At 47.0% G+C, this 19211-nt stretch overlaps 1 protein-coding gene and 1 pseudogene across 2 annotated transcripts; both read right to left on the bottom strand.

The window, feature by feature from the left end:
* Positions 1-182: 182 nt before the first annotated feature.
* Positions 183-4337, bottom strand: LOC125551271 (ATP-dependent 6-phosphofructokinase 5, chloroplastic-like). 2 transcript variants are annotated; one of them, XM_048714442.1, is made up of 14 exons: positions 3967-4337; positions 3238-3567; positions 3057-3138; positions 2739-2812; positions 2546-2657; positions 2296-2391; positions 2108-2209; positions 1937-2011; positions 1601-1741; positions 1353-1469; positions 1155-1259; positions 891-971; positions 676-804; positions 183-577 (listed from the first exon to the last, which is right to left on the bottom strand). In XM_048714442.1, exons 1-14 carry the CDS (start codon positions 3996-3998, stop codon positions 410-412), a joined length of 1644 nt encoding a protein of 547 aa, XP_048570399.1. In that variant the 5' UTR covers positions 3999-4337; the 3' UTR covers positions 183-409. The 2 variants fall into 2 exon arrangements, with proteins under 2 accessions (XP_048570399.1, XP_048570400.1); XM_048714443.1 differs by having other exon boundaries at positions 4021-4335.
* Positions 4338-14464: 10127 nt separating this feature from the next.
* On the bottom strand, positions 14465-15365 carry LOC125554682 (annotated as a pseudogene).
* Positions 15366-19211: the final 3846 nt, after the last annotated feature.

Here is a 19211-nt window from a genome sequence, read left to right as displayed (position 1 = left end):
TTCCAGTTTTATGTACGTCTGAACACAAGTTTGGCACAGTACATGCAAAATGGGAACCTATGATGCACTTTATTTTTTTTGCAGATAACAGCTTTGGCGCCAAACAAATTCACATTAAAAAAATTGTTAGTTACTCCTGTTCACGAATATAAGATGTTTTTGATATTCCAATATGGACCACATGTGGACTGAAATTTGTTTACAAGTTTTTTTGTTAGAACATCTTATTTGTTTACATTTTTTTGAAATTTACTGTTCATCCGGTAGCAGATGAGCTCAGGATCAGCCAGGAATTACAGGGCATACCATGTCTTTCTGATGGAAGGCAAAAAAGAATGACATTGACAATCCTGTACACCACCGGTACTTCTAGCACTAGAGTTTACAAACTTTGGTTGTCAAGAACTGATCAACAAAAGTCAGGTTGACCTGTGGATGTCAAGCACCTGTGCCACATCCTGCTGTTTGGATCGACAAGCCTTGGCGTCTTGATAACTTCAGGTATTGGCAGGTACACGTTATGTGTGTTGCATATTCCGGTTGTGATGCCGCTGAACCCTGCAAAGGCGCCATGAACCTGCAAGGTTCAATCAGGGACCAATGCTCATCTCAGAAAACAGAAAACACAAAAACTTGTTGCGAGACACAGGCAGATCGAGAGAAACGGCGTCTTACAGCATTCTGACCGAGCACCGTGCACAGGATGGCATCCGATGCATTGGCACGCACGGCGCGGAGCATGTATGTAGGGTCGATGTACTTCACATCAGAGTGGACGTTTATCTCTCTGAAATGAGACTTGATCTGTGAAATGGCATTGGTTAAGTTAAATGTTGTGTCATTCACAGCACCTACATCATGGTGAAGAACACCTAATGATATGGACCAACCTTCTGTTGAAGGTGCACACCGATATCACTGAGAACCATGTTCCCTGAAGCATCAGTTGCGTTTGACTTCTGCAAATATTCCTGGAAACATAGTGCAATATCTCACATAACAATTCTTGTAACAGAACAGAAAATACTGCAATGTTTCTCAATTGATGCACACACGAGCCCATCCCTAATTCAAGAGATCCTTGGTAAATCACTCCTCATGCTGGCAGTTAAGTTTCCCAAGACAATTGATCTTGTATGTGAAGGTAATCTTACCTGCCCAGCACCTTCGGCAACACACATGAGAGCAAACCCCTTGGTCTCTATCAAGTGCTCAAGGTGCCGAAGAACTCCGTTTGGTCCATCAAGGGTGAATGGTACCTTCATTTGGATTACCACGTATTAAATCAATCAGAGGAGAGGGATATAGTGAGTTGGAAGGGCAGACACAGCACAAGTTAAAGAGTTTGATACCTCAGGTATCAGGCAAATGTCGACTTGCCCGCTTGACAGGGAAGCATGCATTGTGATAAATCCGCTACTTCTTCCCATCAGCTTCACCAATCCGATGCCATGAAATGCGGAATGTGCCTAACCATAGAGCGTCAACCACAAATATAGTTTTAATTTGAGGGGCAACCAACACGACAATGTATTCTATTGTCCGCTTGCAGATATGTACACATGAGATGAGAGTCTGAGAGGTTGCTAAAATGAATCACCTCAATATATGCAGAGTTGATAGCTCTTTGTGCTGCCTCCACTGCAGTATCAAATCCAAATGTCTTGTCCATCAGTAGTATGTCATTGTCAATTGTTTTTGGGACACCAATAATCGACACTTTTAGTTTTCTCTTCCGGCACTAATTTTCACCAAAAGAAACAGTCAGACATAAGTATGCAACCTTCCACCCATACATACTGATCCCTAATCCCACAATCCATGCTACTACGTCATAGTTGAGCGAGACCAAAAAATGTTTCTGGTACAATCTAGTCTAGGAGCTGAAGGAAAGACATGTCTTGCTCTGACGCAAGGAAGATATAAATTAACATACCTCGCCATGTATAGCATCAGCTCCAGCATGAGTTCCATTTCCACCTAGTACAAAGAGCATGTCAAGCCTCCTGGCCTGAATGTGGATTGCAGAAATCAAGTCAGTTAGTCTTCAACATACCACCTTGTAGTAAACATATTTTTGCAGCATACCAGAATTGCATGTACATGCCTGGATGCTGTCGACAATGTCTGAGATACTTGCCCCGCCACGAGACACTCCTAAGAAACTGCCACCAGCAAGATTGATATTTTGGACGACATGTCTATTAAGCTGGGTGAAGTAAAAGAGCCACAAACTTACATCAGGATGGTTATCAGTGTTTCCAGATTACTTTATAATGTACAAAGAATTCTTACCGGCACTTCCGCTAAATGATCTTCAAAAAATCCGCGGAAACCATGCTGTATCCCAACAATGTTTTTCACTCCGTATTTTTCAAGTGTAAGCACAATCTACAAGACTCAAGAGTGAAAGCACGGCACTGTTCAAAATTGTGAATTGTGTTTTCTTCAAGAGAATTTTCAGAAGATATAATAATAAGGTACTATTAATCTTTTATTTATCGGTGCAGACAGTCAGAGATCAACTCATCAAGTTCTATTCTACCTGCCGGATGACATCGTTGAGACCAGGGCAAAGTCCGCCACAAGTTACAATTCCAGCCTTTACGCACTGAGGCTCAAAATATATTTGTTTACGTGGGCCTGCCCGGTGCACCCTGGAAAAGACATGAGTTTGTGTGAGCTCAGAAAATAATTTGGCACAAGTAAACAATAGAAAATTGCAGAGTGTTTGTCACCATTGTTCAACCCAGCTGCAATCAGGATCAATGCATTCAGCTCCAGCAGACGTTGGCGAGGCAAACTTGATAACCTGAAGAATCAACAACTTTGTAATGAGAGATATTATTGCATTTACCTTGATGCTGCACACATGGACATTACAATTGAGGTCTATCATACACATTTACTAATAGCCAAAGTGCAGAAAAAAAGGAGCATGCTACATTTATGTTAAAAGATCAAACTATATTCAGACAGCCAAAGAAACTATTCAAGTAATTGATGGGGAGTTTGATCCATGTCTGGTATTTTGATCACTCAATGATGAAGCATACCTTCAAAAGTGCTCTGTCGTTGTCATTAACATAGCCGTTCCATGACTCTTCCAAAGAACCATCAACATTCTCCAGAGGGGTCCTGTTGTGGACAAAGCAAACATCAGAAAAATCCTAAAGAGATATAGTTTGATAACCAACAGCATAGATCAAGACAAATGCATTAGACAGAAATGGATACCTGCTCTTGAGAGAAAATGTCGTCGGCCTCGATTCCACATCAATTATATCTGTCAAATGCGGCAAACTGAACCGCCTATCGAAATCCTCTTGGAATTGATTCTTCCAATTCAGATTCGAAAAGTCCAGTTTCGGGCGATCCATGGACATGGCTCTGGCAACCAAGTGACCTGCTGCTCTTGATTTATTTCCATATCCAATAGTACATCGCAAGCCATAGCACCGGGGCATCACAGAACTGAGTTGCCTCTGACTTGAAGTGATTGTGCCAGCATAGTCCACCGGCGATGCTAGAGCCATGGCTTCTTTATAGTGGTGAGTATGCAAATCCCTGTGAGACAGGTCCTATCTTGCCATCAGTAACAGATGATGATAACAGATTGTAAATCAGGCGTTCACAGATTTTCCAACAGCAACTCAACTGTAGAACAGGAAAAGGCAAGAATCCCCCCTCACTACAGGGGACAAAGTAACCAGCTGAATTTTTTTGCTCCTTGTATTTTGAACAAGTTGTCATATGCACAGCCTCACAAAAAAAAGGTGTTATTTAAGTGGAAAGCAACAGAACATGTGAAACCATGGTGGAGCAACAGGACAAATCATGTGAGTAGGGGGTAGGGGGCTTTCTTTTGGCAGGAAAAAAGAGAGATTTTTTTTTCTCCGATCATCGACAGTCGACATCACCCGCCAACCATCGCGATTTTATACCTAAAGTAAAATACAAACGTACCTAACCCCGACAGAAGCAAGGGAAATCACCATGATCGAATTGCAGGAAACGCACCTCTCTCTCTTGGACTTGCTGTGCAGGCGCCGGCGGAGAGGAAGGCACACGCCGGCGGAAGTGGCCGAGGAGAGTTGGGAAAGTGGCGGCCGAGGCACGCACGTGTTATAGAATCGGAGTAAGGGAGAGGAAGCAGAGGCGGCGCCGTCTTTGATGCGGGCGTCGCCGTCTCGGATTCTTTGGAGAACGGGGAGAAAGAGAGGAGAGCGGAGACCGCGACGAGAACAAGGAGGATTTTTCTTTTTTGAGCTGACAACAAGGAGGATTGCCCAAGAGGAAACAATTCGGGGGAGGATCGCTGACAGTTAATCCATGGAGGAGGCCCGTGATGGCTACCGTGGAGAAAATTACTGAACTGACTAGGTACACCACAATTCGAGAAACAATTTACTCCCTCCGTTTTAAAATAGATAATCCAACTTTATATTTTGAAACAAAAAGAGTATATCTATACCTCTATATCTATATCTATATCTATACCTGCTGACCAACTTTCTCATTGTAAGATCCAAAAGTCCCTCTCGGAGACATCTGCCATGAGAGCATTGTAGGACTACCCTCGCTAGCTAGAGGCGTCGGCGCTCGCCGCACCGCCGTGTGCCACCCCGGGCACGGCGTCCACCCACCGGCCTTCCACACCACACCGCCGTGTGTCGCCTGGGCACGGCGTCCACCATCTGCCTGCAGCTGCTAGGAGGCGTGAGCTCACCGACAGCTGTTTCCTGGGTTGGCGGTTTCCTTCCGTCGTGCACCACTCGGGCTCGGCGTCCATCCCCCCTCCTTGAGCTCCACTGTGCTGCTTGAGGTTTAGTTCAAGATCAACGGCTCTTCGTCCTTCGCTCTCCGCTGGTTCTCAGGTCAGTTCTTCGTAGTGTTTGTTCTGAACTGCAGCCCTACCTTTTGATGCATGCTCGCCGCTCCGGCGCTTGTAGTTCCCCTTGAGGTCTAGTTTTAGGGTTTCTGGTCTTCTGGCTTGTTCCATGGATGGTTCATGGGTTGAGGATGCTATGCTGTCCAAGTATGGTTGCGGCACCGTTTTGGCCGTGGCTGGCCGTAGCCGGACGGCCGGTCTTCTCGCCGTCGTCCTCAACGATGGTGTTGCTTTCTCTCCAGCAGCGTTCGCTTCCCTCCTGATGACCTGGTTCGGGGGCTATGCCAGTGGCTACCGAGTCCAACCGTGTCAGAGGGGCTCCTTTCGTTTCCAGGTGGCTCATGAGTGCATTGCTAAGGAGATCGTGCTCCGTGATTCATGGCGGTCAGGTTTTATCGTTGTTGCCATGTCTCTTTCTGATCTGGACTCTTTTGTACGTCGTGAGCCGGCTCATGCATGGGTGCATGCACGTAGACGTACGTGGGAGGCTAATTCCCTTTTGCCGTCTCTCCTCGGACCCCGCCCTTCGTGCGGTGCGCCCCCGGCGCTAGATAGTAATCCTTTGACTGCCACGGCCCCGCGTGCCCCGGATTCCGGGGATTTCACGACACGCTTGCAGGCAGGGCGCTTTGCCGCATGCGGGATAGAGCCATCCTGCAATCAATTAGCTTCGTGCTTATCTCTCCCAGCCCCTTGCATTACGCTGATGCCGCCTTCTGCTGACCAATCGTTAGCCGGTCCGCGCGCGGATTCCTCCAGTGCTGTTGGCGACGCTCCAGCTGCCTGCTGATCCTACCTCTACCCCCTACAGAGATGCGTTGCTCTCCCCTCCAGCTGCTTCCGCTGCCGCTAATCTCTCGGGAGCCACACCGTATCCATGGTTGTGGTTTGGAAAGCCTAAAAACCTGCATAATCGCTGCTACCGTTGTCTTTCCTATAGCCACTGGCGACGGGATTGCAGGGATCCGGTGGTCTGCTGGCTTTGCCGTTTAGTTGACCACACTCGCGCCCGTTGCAGCTATAAGTCCCTTTGCCCTTCGCTTCGGCTTGCTCGTACACCTATAAGTACGGTTTCCCCGGAGTCGTTCTCCCTCACACAGACCTCTTCACTTCCTCTCTCCACACATCCATCCCCTCCAAGCTCAGCCCCCCAGCCTCTCCTTGCCATGGAGCCGGTGGTGCACGGCCGCCCATCATCGCTGGACATCCACTACCCTCTCGTGCCAGACCAGAACTCCCTCGTGTGCCTCATCACCATCTCTCCACCAAAGGCCTCCTTCCTTCCCTGGCTACGCAGGGTCTTTCGTCACCAGCTCGGCATCACTGCGATTCGGTTCACCGGCTCTGCTGTGGGCACATCATTCGTCGTGTTCCAGCGCGAGTCTGAGCAGGTCGCTGCTCTGCGTGCTAGTCCGATGGAGGTGGGCGATCGCACCGTCTGGATCCTTCCGCACAACGCGGGCGACAACGCTTTCCGCTTCGCCTATCATCACGTCGTCAGCCTCTCGCTTGAGAAGATGCCCCTGGAGCTGTGGAACCGGAGGGGGGTGGCGGCGAGCGTCGCTGGCTTCGCCAGCCTCTTTCGCCTAGAGCACGCTTGCCTCCACGGCAGCGAGTTCTCAAGCATCTTCATCCTCGTCAAGGTGGAGGCTCTGCACCACATCCCCCACCATATCACCTTCCACCACGTCGACGGCAATGGCATCTATGCAGACGTCATCATCAATGAAATCTGGGACGTCGCTCGCTCCCTCGGTGCCCCCACGGTCACGCCGCGCCTGCCCGGTCGACTCGATGGGGACGACGCCGACCCCCGCTCCCCTGCCCCGCTTTCCCCTCGGCGGGGGCATGCCCATCCTGGGTCCTCCTCGGCCCGCGGGCATGTGGGCGGTGGGGAGGGCATGGCGAACCGCGCTTTCCGCGCCTTCCTACACCCGGAGACGGCTTCTCCAGCCGACTCTCTAGCCATGCTCAAGCTGGCGGCCAAGCCCAAGCTCATCAGAGGATCCGCCTTTTCCCCGCCCACTGAGGCTCAAATCTTGCACGAGGATGAGCTCCAGCTATGCCTCCACTCATCGCTGTGGGCGGCGGAAGTGCGCACGCCGCGGTCTCGGTCACCTTCGACACGGAGGGCATGTGCTTCACCTTCAAGCTTGAGCTCAACAACAGCAGAGTTGCTACGGGCACGATCCCGGTCTGCCTGTTGTCGATGGATGATGGCTTCTTCCCTTGCTTTGACTACACCAAGGGAGAACTTGCGCGGGAAAGCTCTTGTTCTCTCTTCTTCAGCTTTCTGCCCAAAATGTTGTCTGGTGGGTCGTGTCCCCGCATGCTTCCTTTGCTTCCTTCCGTCGAATGTGGACACCCACCTAAGGCGAATGTGCCTATTGGCTGCTTCCTGCAGTTGGGCCAGCGCTTGTTTTTTCTGGTGGTGCCCCCCTGTGGAAGCCCAGTTCCCAGACCAGCAGCACTACCGGGCCCACCAGATCCTCGTGGCCCGGCCTATCTGTTCCAGACCCTTCCATCGCATCCCACGACCCGAGCCTGGGGTCCTGTTGTGCGGTCAACCATCACCAGTCGTCTCCATCGATCTGCAGCATGGGGCATATGCTGCGCCCCCTTCTCAGGCCGCCACCGTGTTCTGCAGCTGCCGTGAGCCGCCTTGCGAGCCTGGTGCTGGCGAGCGCCTGCCCAAGGTCGTGCTCCAGCTCTTCCCCGCTCCTCCTATGGGTGCGGGCTCGGTGGCCGCGGCCGCCCCCATGGATTTTGACCTCAATACGGCGGTCGAGATCCAGCCTCTAGAGTCGGTCGACCAGGGAGCCATGGGAAGGTCAGGGAGCCTGGCCTCGACCAGCAAGCGGAGGAGGAGGCGCCGCCGCTGGTGCTCACTGCTTCGCCCCGGCACAGCCCGCGCATCAGCCACGCCTACGACGTCATGCGCATGGGTTCTGTCGAGCGCGCGACTAAGAGGAAGGCGGTGGCTGCTGGATCTGACTCCAGTTCAGGGCCGTCGCGACACTCCGATTCCATCTCTCGCCGTCGCAAGAAGACCAAGACCACGACTGTGACCGGCCTGCTCGAGCTGCCACTGCTAAATACACTGTCACCTCTGACTCGGGGCAAACTGAAGAAGATTGCCCAGTGTTGCGACCTCAACGCTAGTGCCATCCTGGAACAAGCCAAGATCCAATCCGTTCCTGTCTCGTCGGATGACGCTTCCACCTCCGTTGGTGCTGTCTCTGGCTCCACTGCATGTGTCTTCAACTCCTTCAATGGTTAGGCCTGGTGCCTGTCGTCTGGGCCTTTGGGCAGTGCTGTCCGCAGCTGTATCTCTCAAGTGTCTGTCTTGCGTAGTGTTCTGCAGTCCTCATATGTATCTGTTTTATCTTGGGCCACCAGTTAGCCTGGCTATGCCTTTCTTCAAGGTCCGTAGTTTGTTATGGTCAGTCGGTCATGAGTCTGTATGCTGCTACTCCAAGTTATCTATCTTAGTGCTTTGCACTGTTTGCTTCATCATGATCATGTTGCATATGCACTTTAGCTTTCTTGCTCTGGGTTGTGTGTTCTTTACTGCACTATGAAGATTCTAAACTGGAATGTTCGTGGACTCGGCGAGGATGATAAGTGCTCGTTGGTCCGTGATACTATAATCTCTTGCTGCCCTAGTGTTGTTTGCTTGCAGGAAACAAAGTTGCCGTCCATTTCTCCCTTCAAGCTGCGAGCGTTCTTGCCAATAAACCTCAGGGAGCATGTTGTTACCCTGTCTGATGGCGTGGCCGGGGATATTTTGGTTTCCTGGGATCCTACTGTGCTTCTAGGCCAAGTGGTAGCATTGCACAAGTTCCATGTCACTCTGAGGATGACCTCTACATCAACAAACAACACGTTTCTTCTCACAGTTGTTTATGCACCGTATCTGAATCATGATAGATCGAGCTTCTTCGAGGCTGTCAGCAGTGTTGCTAGTCCACCCGACATGCCCTGGGTGGTGCTGGGCGATTTCAATATGTATAGATATGCACATGAGAAGTCCCGGGGTCAGATCAACTGGAGTATGATGGAAAATTTTAACTCATGGATTCGAGACCATGGTATGGATGATGTTCAGATTGACAACCGACTTTTTACTTGGTCTAACAAGAGAGACCAGCCTACTCTTGTCCGTCTAGATCGGGTACTTGTCAATGCAGCTTGGAACCTCAACTTTCTGCAATGAACTGCCTCTTGCATACCCACAACGACGTCTGATCATGCACCTGTGCTTCTGTCCTTCTCCACGAGCACGCCCAAAAGCAAGTTGTTTCGCATGGAAAATCACTGGCTGGAGTTGGAAGAACCTTGAAACATTATCTCTGAAGCTTGGTCTCGTGGTACCCGTGAGATCTGTTCTGCTGCTTCTCTGAGCAGCTTCAAAATGAGGCGCGTGCGTGCTGCTCTGCGTCAGTGGTGCCGTTCGAAGCCTAGCCTGCGGGTCCTCATGGATAACAATAAGCATGTCGTTGCTTATTTAAATGTTGTTGAAGAGTTGAGGTCGCTCTTTGCTGTTGAAATAGCACTCAGGGTTTTTGCTGCTGCCAAGGCTGAGCAACTGATCCTCTGGCAAACTGCTACTTGGCGACTTAGAGCCAAGATACGATGGTGTGTGTCTGGGGACGAGAACACCCAGTTTTTCACGCAGCGGCCAATTGCCAAGCTCGTCGTAACAAGGTCAAAGTGCTTGTTCAGGACAGGGTGGAGCATTTTGATATCGGTCAGAAGCTGCGGTTGGCTACTGATTACTTTAAGGCAATCTTGGGACAACCTGCATCCTTGATTGACACTGTCGATGTTGGTTCTCTTTATACTCCGCTGGACCTGTCGGAGCTCACAGCTGAGTTCTCCTGGGCTGAGATTGTGCAGGCTATCAATTGTTCGCCAAATAACAGAAGTCCGGGCCCTGATGGTTTTACCAATGAGTTTTACAAGGCTTTCAAGTTGCTGATAAAGGATGATATCCTAAGGTTTTTTGGTGATTTCCATAAAAATGAAGTGGATCTCTCTGGTATCAACTCTGCTTTCATTACCCTGCTACCTAAAAAAGAAACACCTCTAGAAATGCATGATTTTAGACCGATTTCTCTTGTGCATAGTGTGCCTAAGCTGGCCTCTACGGTTCTGGCTAGTCGGCTCAAAATATGGATTCCCCACTTGATCCACACGCTTCAGTCCGGCTTCCTGAAGGGCCGATCGATCATTGAGAACTTTGCTTTGGCTGCCGAAATGATCCAGTATGCTCATAAAAGAAAACTGCCAGTCATTGCTTTGAAGTTGGACTTTCATAAGGCCTTCGACAACGTCTGTTAGTGTTGCCTTCGCAAGATTTTTGAAGCAAGAGTCTTTCCGCAAGTGTGGACAAACTGGATATATACTCTCCTGTCTACTGGCAGCTCTAGAGTCCTTCTAAACGGTGAATTGAGTGCCCCATCCTGGCAAAGAAAGGTTTTCGGCAGGGGGATTCTCTATCCCCGTACCTTTTCATCCTTGTAGTTGATGTGCTTCAGAGGATGTGCTGTCAGATGTTTCAAGTTGGCTCCTTGCTGCATCCCCTTGGTTCGAACAGCTTCTTCCCGGTCCTACAATATGCAGACGACACACTGATTCTTTTTCATGGCAGTACGCAGCAGGCAGAAGTCATCAAGTCTGCCCTCACGGCTTTCTCTGGATTTTCTGGGCTCACTATAAATTTCCACAAGAGCACTCTCGTGCCTGTCTCAGTGGATACAACTACAGCCTCTGCTATCGCTCAGATCCTTGGCTACCCAGTTTCGTCCTTTCCATGTACGTACTTGGGCCTGCCTCCCTCCTTGCACAAAATAACTCATGGTATGTTGCTGCCAGTCATTCACAAGGTTGATCGTCGCCTCTCTGGATGGTTAGCTACTTTCTTATCCTTAGGGGGGCGGCTGACCCTCATTAACTCGGTGCTTGCGGGTATTCCGAGCTATTTCATGTCCTGTTTTGCCTGGCCTATGGAATCTCTTGGAAAGTTGGAATGTCTGCTGCGTGCTTTTTTCTCGCAAGGCAAGAACAAGGTCAAAGGGGCCAATGTTTAGCAGCCTGGGATACGGTCTCTCTACCTACTATTAATGGTGGCTTGGGTGTACGACAACTGCAAGCTCACAACCAAGCTATGATGTGCAAGTTTGTTTCCAAGATCTTACAAAGCTCTGACATTCCTTGCTATAAATGGTTCGCCACACATTATTGCCAGGCTACTCTTCCTCATGGTGCCCGCAGCAGAGATACATCTATCTGGAAAGGGTTCAAGGATCTTATTCCTTTGGTCATTAACTCCTCTAGATGTGATGTGGGTCCTGGAACTCTGGTCACCTTCTGGAAGGATCAATGGCTTGGCGTGGGTTGCCTTTGTCTGCTGTACCCCACGCTGTTTTCCTTCGCGTCTCACCCAGCTTTCTCTGTGCTCTCACAATATGCCAACGGATCATGGGTCATACAACTACATCCTAATCTCTCTCAAACGGCAGCAGCTGAGGTGTTGGTCTTGCATGAACTGTTATCAGATGTTGCTCCTAATCCACTGAATGATGACAAGCGCATCCCTTTCTTCGGCTCTAGTCAGCTTAGTACAAGACATTTCTACAGTCTGCTCACCTTCCCGGGGGGTTTTGGCGACCTTCGAGCCCTGGGTTTGGGATTCGTTGATCCCTCTAAAGCATAGGATCTTCATCTGGCTTGCTTTCAAAGGCCGTCTCAACACCAGGGATAATATGGTTACGAAGTGCTGGTCTGCGGTTGCCCCGTTTGCACATTGTGATGCCTGCCCTGCGGTGGAGTCCATTGATCATCTGTTGCTACGATGTGCCCCGGCTTCTGTTCTTTGGGGTAAGCTGGCGATGGATACTTTGGCTTGCTCAGTTCCCGACATTCTAGTTTTTGTGCAACAAGCACAACACCAGCTCAGTTTCAAATGCAAATGGAATGTTGATTTCGCAGCATGTGCTCTCACTCTATGGCATGCTAGGAATGACCGGGTTTTCAACTCCAAGGTTTGGACTGAGACTTACATTTGATTCTATGCAGCAAATATGCTACATCTCTGGAGCAATAGAGCCCATAGTCAGATAGCAAAGGATGATATACAATTCTGGTGCCAGAAAATAACCACTTAGTCTGCGTTTGAAGTGATGTAATCTATCCCCCCTTATCTCCTTCCTTTTTTTCTGTTAAGTCTCTGCTTGTGCCTTGCACCTTGGTGCAACGGCCAAGTCTTGCTTTGTACCTGTTACTTCATCAGGCTTTGCCTGTTTGAAATATAAGGTCGGCAGCCAGCCACCTTCTTTGTTTCAAAAAAAAATCTATACCTACCTAATAATAAAGGACAGAGGTTTTCATAGTTCTTCAAACGTCATCCCTTTTTATCGGTTGATTTTATATTAATTATAGAGACTAGGAAAATTGCCCATGCGTTGCAACAACAGAAAACAATGGGATGCAGAACCAGCTTCGCGGTAGTGTCGAGTGCTTGTATGGGAGGCCACCATGGATGGGAGCCATTGGCAAGGAGGAGGGACTTAAGCAGCAAAGCAGATTACTTATTTTGGCAAGGAGAGAGGATGAAGTACTCCCTCCGGCCCAAAATAAATGTCTTGACCTTAGTAAGACTTTGTACTAAAGTTAATACAAAATTGAGACACTTATTTTGGAACAGAGGGAGTACATTATATGGCTCATCCTAACATAAAATTTACATCCTATATATGAATTATATTTTTTGGGGCATCGTAAATTGGTACCTCGGAAGAATAAAAATATCAAAGTTAAGCTAATGACGAGGAAGCAACAACAAATAAAGACAATTATAATATTGATTGTTCAACATTGATTGTCGACCACTAATTCAAAAAATGCATACAAGTGCGTAAGTGATAATTAGAGCATGGTTAATAGTATAGTCAGTTGCTGGCTATATAATATTGTCACATCATCTATAGCTAAGCCTATAGTCGGCAAGGACAATAGTTGCATGTAAATGTGTACTATTTTTTTGATACATGGCCCATCTCTCTCTCTCACACACACACATGGCAAATACAAAGTTGAGACATTTATTTTGGAACGGAGGGAGTACCATGCATGTGCTACAGTCGATTGTTAATTAGTAGCCCGCTTCCCTTCTCTCTCCTCCACCTCACCCAAAAAATAATATTAGTAGCCCGCCTACGTCATCCTTTGATACTTGCTCTTAGAATGTTGAATGCTCAATGATTAACTCAAGAAGTGCATAACTTGAGAGCAGCTACCTAGTTAGTATATGTTAGAGCATTGCGGCTACACTATTGCACAGGTCTGTAAGAATACTAAGATCATCCACAAACTATTTATGACATTGAGCATCTATGAAAGAGAAAAACAGATTTATAATGAACTGAAGACGGTAAGTCTTGAATGAGATATGTAGCACACCATATGCAAAATCGCAAGCTTGTCAAGGGATCTAACTTTAAAAAATTGAGAACTGGAATCAAAAGCATCTCATTTAACAGTTACAGGCCATCTAACTCTCGCAATGAAAAGCCGGAAATACATGCATATATGATATATTTTTGTATTTTTCTCTGTGTCCATTTAGTGTATCTCCAAAACAAAAAAAGGGCTGATTATGACTCCATATTTTGGTGTCACACATGGGATAAACATTTGATAAAAAGTTCCGACAACAAAGTAATTAATCTAGAGCAAGGACATTATACGGATATTCTCTACCAAAAGTTCGAGCCTAGTTAAATTTCTTCTATGCTTGAACAAACATCACCAAAAATCCTATAACATATACATTCTTTAAAATTCAGTAATCCAACTCACACAACTGAGAAGAGAGGAGAACATGCATATAACTGTTAGTCACAGATCATCAAACTAACATGTTCAGTGTTTCAGTTAGTTATCTTTTGAACACTCGTATCCTTGTAATTTGGAACTAATCCAGCAGAAAATGTGAAGCAAAATTAGATGCTCTCCCATGAATCATATCTGTTAAATATAAAATTTAAATAATTATAATAAGAAAGCACTAAGCTCGCATGAAATATATTAGTGCAAGTATGCTACCTCGTTGGTCCGCTGCCCTTTGCTTTATCTTAGGCCTCTCCTTCGTACTCCTTTGAATATTCTGATGTCTGCTTCAGGGAAAAAACAGAAAAGTTCTATAGATCAAGTCCTCATATATGTGAATTTTTTGGTTTTTATAATACAAAGTATATGAATTCTCTTAAAGTTTAACAATGCTTTGTGTTGTGATTAATTAAGAAGAATGATCGCGGACGCACGACCAACACTTGTGCATCGCCTCACAGGCAACGGTTGGCATGTCCTTAAGTCACTGGTCAAGCAGCTTGCCAATGCCGTAGAAGATGAATCCGATGTCTTGGAGCTTCTCCAGGTCAACGATGTTGCGGCCGTCGAAGACATAAGCCGGCTTCTGCATGACATCATGCACACACACCTGTAACCGAGGCTCCTGAACTCCTCCCACTCGGTCAGGATGCAGACGGAGTGCGTGACGCGGGCGGCCTCCTACGCATCCGACGTGACGGCAACGGGCTGTCCGGCGTGCTCGCCCACCGGCTGCAGGTGGCGTGGGTGGTTCCAGTCAAACTTGTCCATGGCGAGGTCGCGCCGCACCTGCTCCTTGGTCACCTGCGAGTCGTAGATGCTGACTACGGCCTCGTTTTCGAGCAGACCCCGGCACACGTCGATGGCCGGCGGGAAGCACGAGCCCCGTAAGCCGACGCTAGCAGAGAGCAAGCGCGGGCCGATGTGCGAGTCCTTGCCAATGGAGTAGGCCACCTCGATGACGTTGCAGAGATGGCGTCCACGGAGGAGATGTGCTGCACGAGGAAGGCGTTGGCGGCGAGCTTGGACAACTCGGCCGACCAGAGGTTGATTGTGATGACGCAGTCCACGGGACCCAATGCGCGTACACGTCCTTAAGGTTAAGGACCTTCACGGTGGTCTGCCCCTCGGGCATCTCGCAGCTGCCGATGAGGACGCGGTGGGGCACGAATAGGTCCTGCACGGCGGTGCCCTCGGCGAGGAACGCCAAATTGGACAGGATTTGGTAATAGAAGCACCGGCCGTTGTGGGCGAAGATCTTCCCGATGGCCTCGGCGGGTATTGACGGACACGGTGGACTTCTCGATCATGGTCCTATCGGAGCGGGAGACGTCAGCGATCATGTGCAGAGCGCTCTCTGAGATCACCGGCCTTGTCGGCGCCGAGGCCGAGGGTCTCGGTGTCAGTGTTGACGAAGAAGAAGACGATATCCACCTCGCCAACGTCGGTGTTGAAGAATAGGTTGTGGCCGCGGCACAGCTTAATGACGTCTTCTAGGCCGGGCTCGTAGATGGAGCCGGTCGCTGTTGTTCCAGCCGCCGATCCACACCTCGGAGATGTCCGCCACCACCTCCACGTCCATGGGATTCAATCAATATTTATGGGAGAAATTAGAGGAGGCGAGTGATGGAGAGTTGGAGTCCAACTGAGAGACGCGTGAGGAGTTGGAGTCCAACTGAGAGACGCGTGAGATGTACGGGAAAGACCAATATGGGTGGAAAAAACTGATATAATAGTACTACCACCTCGGATGAATAGTATCACCTTATATGTAGAAAATAATATAAGTAAAAAAAAATTGAAAGCGTAAATTCATGTGAAGAAGCGTATTGTGACGGTGAATCAAATAAAGTCAATCCGTATTTTATTATTAGGGATTAGGGATAGATTGACGGCGAGATTGAAATCCTTTTGGTTCATCCGTTGTTTTCGTAAAAATAGCCTCAGAAAAAAAAATCATCTATACTACTTATAAAAGAGCAAACATTATCTTCTCTAAGTGCACCTCACAAAACGTACACAGATATATTCCACCGCATGATTAGTCCCACTAAACTCAATCTAACGGCTAGCCTTAACCGAATCTGTTCTCTGTGTGCACTTAGAATTTACATTGACTGACCGTACTCCATCGCGGAGGAAAATATGAAAGTCCATGCCTGGTCAATTAGAAAACTATAATCACGGACACATCCTATTAAGAAACTAATCACGGGCACATCTAATTATTAGGAAACTAATCACAAACCCATCCTATTATTAGGAAAAAAAATCACGCGTGCATCCTATTATTAGGAAAATAATTACGAGCCATCCTATTAGGAAATTAATCACGGACGCATCTAATTATTAGGAAACTAAATCATGGCTGCATCCTATTAGATAACTAATCACGAACGCATCTAATTATTAGGAAACTAATCGCGAGCGCATCCTATCGTCTCCTATCAGGGAATCGTGATCGTGAGTCGCGAGCCGTCACCAGCCCACCACCCACGCGAGCCACAATGGGAGACACGCGAGGAGGAGCTGCGGCTTCCTCCGAACACACTTCTACTGACTGCAACGACTTCGTCCACATCCTGGGCATGCTCTCCGGGAACCACCGGCATCCGCGTCGACTTTGGCTCCATCCACAACACTCACGCTGACAACCACCCACCGCCGAGATCCTTCAAGTGGGGGCAACGCTGAGTATCTTGGACCAGTATAAGCGGGCCAAAAAAATCTGCCCCCACAACCATGCATGTAGATTCGCCTGGTCGCCAACCATTATCGTCCCCAGGACGGTGCAGGTCTCGGCCACTGTGAAGCAGGTGAAGCTAATCACGGCCCCATCTCACTCGCCCGAAGCCACCGCCGACTCCCTCAGCTCTGACGCGTGTTGCTCCGTTGGACACGCTTGTCCGGTACTCGCGCGTGGACGACGTCGTCCAAAGCTAATCCCGGTGCGTGGAGGCCGTCGCCTCAAAGCTGGACGACCAACTCACCTGCGTCGACAATGCCGCCCAGCTGGTGAGAGGACACGGTCGCCGCGGCCGCTCGCACGCCTAAACGACGGAGACTCTCGCCTTCATGCGAACGCACCACACACACGCATTAATCAAGTAAGTATCGGGTGTTGTTTTTTTACTGTCATCGCTACCTCGCCGGTGGTGACACATCTAGAAGTACAGGAACTAGAGATGAGGCAATGAGAAACAGAGGAGCGTTGGAGCACACACAGAGACGTTCGCCTTCTTTCTTTCTTTATTTTTTCACTGATTTTCACGTACCTGCAACAGACATCCCTGTTTTTTTAAGTACTGACTACCGGTTATTACATGGCCAACTCACGACTACATAGTGAACTCACAGACAAATTCGCTGAACCAAGACCTTACTTGCAGTCATGAAATTACGTTTCACTGAAAAAACCCAGAAGTTTGCATAAGTTTTAATGAAAAAAACTAAAGTTCGCATAAGTTTTACTAAAAAAACCCTGAAGTTTGCATAAGTGTATTTGTTTGTCCAGCAGATACATGGCAATTGTAATTTTACATGAGCATTTTTATACCATCCTTATCTACAGTTGAGCTAACATGTTTTCCTGATAGAAAACTTAGACTACATACAAGAGAAGCAAAAACTGCATGTTGATTATGATGATGATGAATGTAGGATATTTTGTGGTCATGGTAAATTTCATATCATTTAATACATAAACAATATTCACAATTTTATTTTATTACCATCAATTGTGTTGAGTTTCTTTCATATATATGTATTGACCCTCTTCTTTAAATTAGATGTGACAGATGCGGAATGAACTCATACCACATGATCGCATACGAGCAATTCAAGAGGAATTGACGGGATTCTTTCTTGACCATGTCATACATAAAGACGGAGAATGCCATGTGGAAGTTGAAATCGATTTTAGATGTTAGGGATTATAAAAGATGTTATATTGTATATATATAGTAGTGTCGGATAGATATATACAAAAACTTGTTGTTCGATCAATCTCGGAGAAAGAGAGATCACTTCTCTCTGTATATGTTCATGACGATCTTGTGTAATTCTTGACTGGAATTTGTTGGCACTGAAACGGTTCCTTAGCTTGTCCTAAGTGACATTTTCATGTGTGACTGTACTTGCATAAATGTGTGCATATGAAGAATCACGATGAATCTTCTAAATAATTTTGAATTTTATACATTGAGAAAAATGGGTGATCTTTTAATACAGGAGACATGTTGATTAAGAAGAAATGATATTTCAAATTATTTGTACGAGTTGGAAATAAGAGATCGTGTACTTTATAGAGAAATTTTAAATTTATGAATAAATTGTCTTGTATTAAGTTTAGTATAATATGTTAATCCAAATAAATGCGTATTGCGTGTGCACATTTATTAGTTTAAATAGATGTGCGTTGCACGTGCACACTTACTAGTCTAATATAAAAAACAAATTGCACGCAGGGGGAGTCATGCGAACGCATCGAACGAGCCAACTCACCCAGCCAATGCTTTTGAGAAAAATTAGAAAGTCCAGCCTCAAGTATGAAAAGCGCCGCACGCCCTAGTTTGGTATGCTATAATTTAACTTTTTTAGGCAAAGATGAAATTTAACTGGGCTGACCTCCAGACACCCCAGTTTGATCTGGCCCATGTATGCTCATCTGTTTCTTTTCTTTTCTGTTTTTTTCTTTTGCTTTTCATATTTCCTTATTTCTTTTCTATTTTTCTTTATTTTTTGTGTATTATAAAAAATTCGTTGCGTGTATATAGATGAAAATATTCATTGTATTTAAGGAATTTCTCACCCTATATTAAGAAAATGTCCATCATATTTCATCAAATGTTCATTTTGTATTTTAAAATTATTCTCCATATTTCGCTAAAATGTTCAATATGTAAGGATATTGTTCAGTGTATATCACAAAAATGTTCAATGTGTATGAAATATTTTCCAAAATGATGTGTATTTTAGAATTGTTCTCTAAGGAAAGTTAGCGTACCAATCCCTGTACCAATCCCTCTGCTCGCTACTCAATTGGGTCTTAACCTGTTTCTTCTATGGCACAAAAAATTATGTACGCAGGTGCTCATGTTCCATATGTCGTTAACCATCCCATGTGAGCCGTCATGTGCCCGCAAAAATTAATCGAGTCATCAAAACGCACTGGTAATGGATGCATGCAAAACATATTAGTAACAGATGCTATCGAAACTTACGTTCTCCATGTCTGGTTTGGACCGGAATGATCAACTGATTAGGCTATCTATTATGTTAAATATATACTAGTAACCTCGACCAAATCATCCCTTAACTGCTCCCTTTGCCCATGTGCTTCAGGCGTTTCAGGCCGATGATGCCATCGCCTCCTTCATGTATGCCTTGTGCCTCAATCGCATATCAAAGCCGCGGGTGCGACATCCAG

This window comes from Triticum urartu, chromosome 4 (genome assembly GCF_003073215.2).
Source record: "Triticum urartu cultivar G1812 chromosome 4, Tu2.1, whole genome shotgun sequence".
In the NCBI taxonomy this organism is placed as follows: Eukaryota; Viridiplantae; Streptophyta; class Magnoliopsida; order Poales; family Poaceae; genus Triticum; species Triticum urartu.
The sequence above is the reverse complement of the archived record's forward strand: the minus strand, read 5'-3'. Positions and strand labels throughout refer to the sequence as shown.

Excerpts from the sequence above, each read along its gene's own strand:
- LOC125551271 (XM_048714442.1), bottom strand. The coding sequence starts at position 3,998 with ATGGTGATTTCCCTTGCTTCTGTCGGGGTTAG. Across the intron at positions 2,813-3,056 it reads ACGACAGAGCACTTTTGAAG|GTTATCAAGTTTGCCTCGCC; the intron begins GTATGCTTCATC and ends TTGATTCTTCAG. Across the intron at positions 1,260-1,352 it reads ACATTTGCCTGATACCTGAG|GTACCATTCACCCTTGATGG; the intron begins GTATCAAACTCT and ends ATCCAAATGAAG.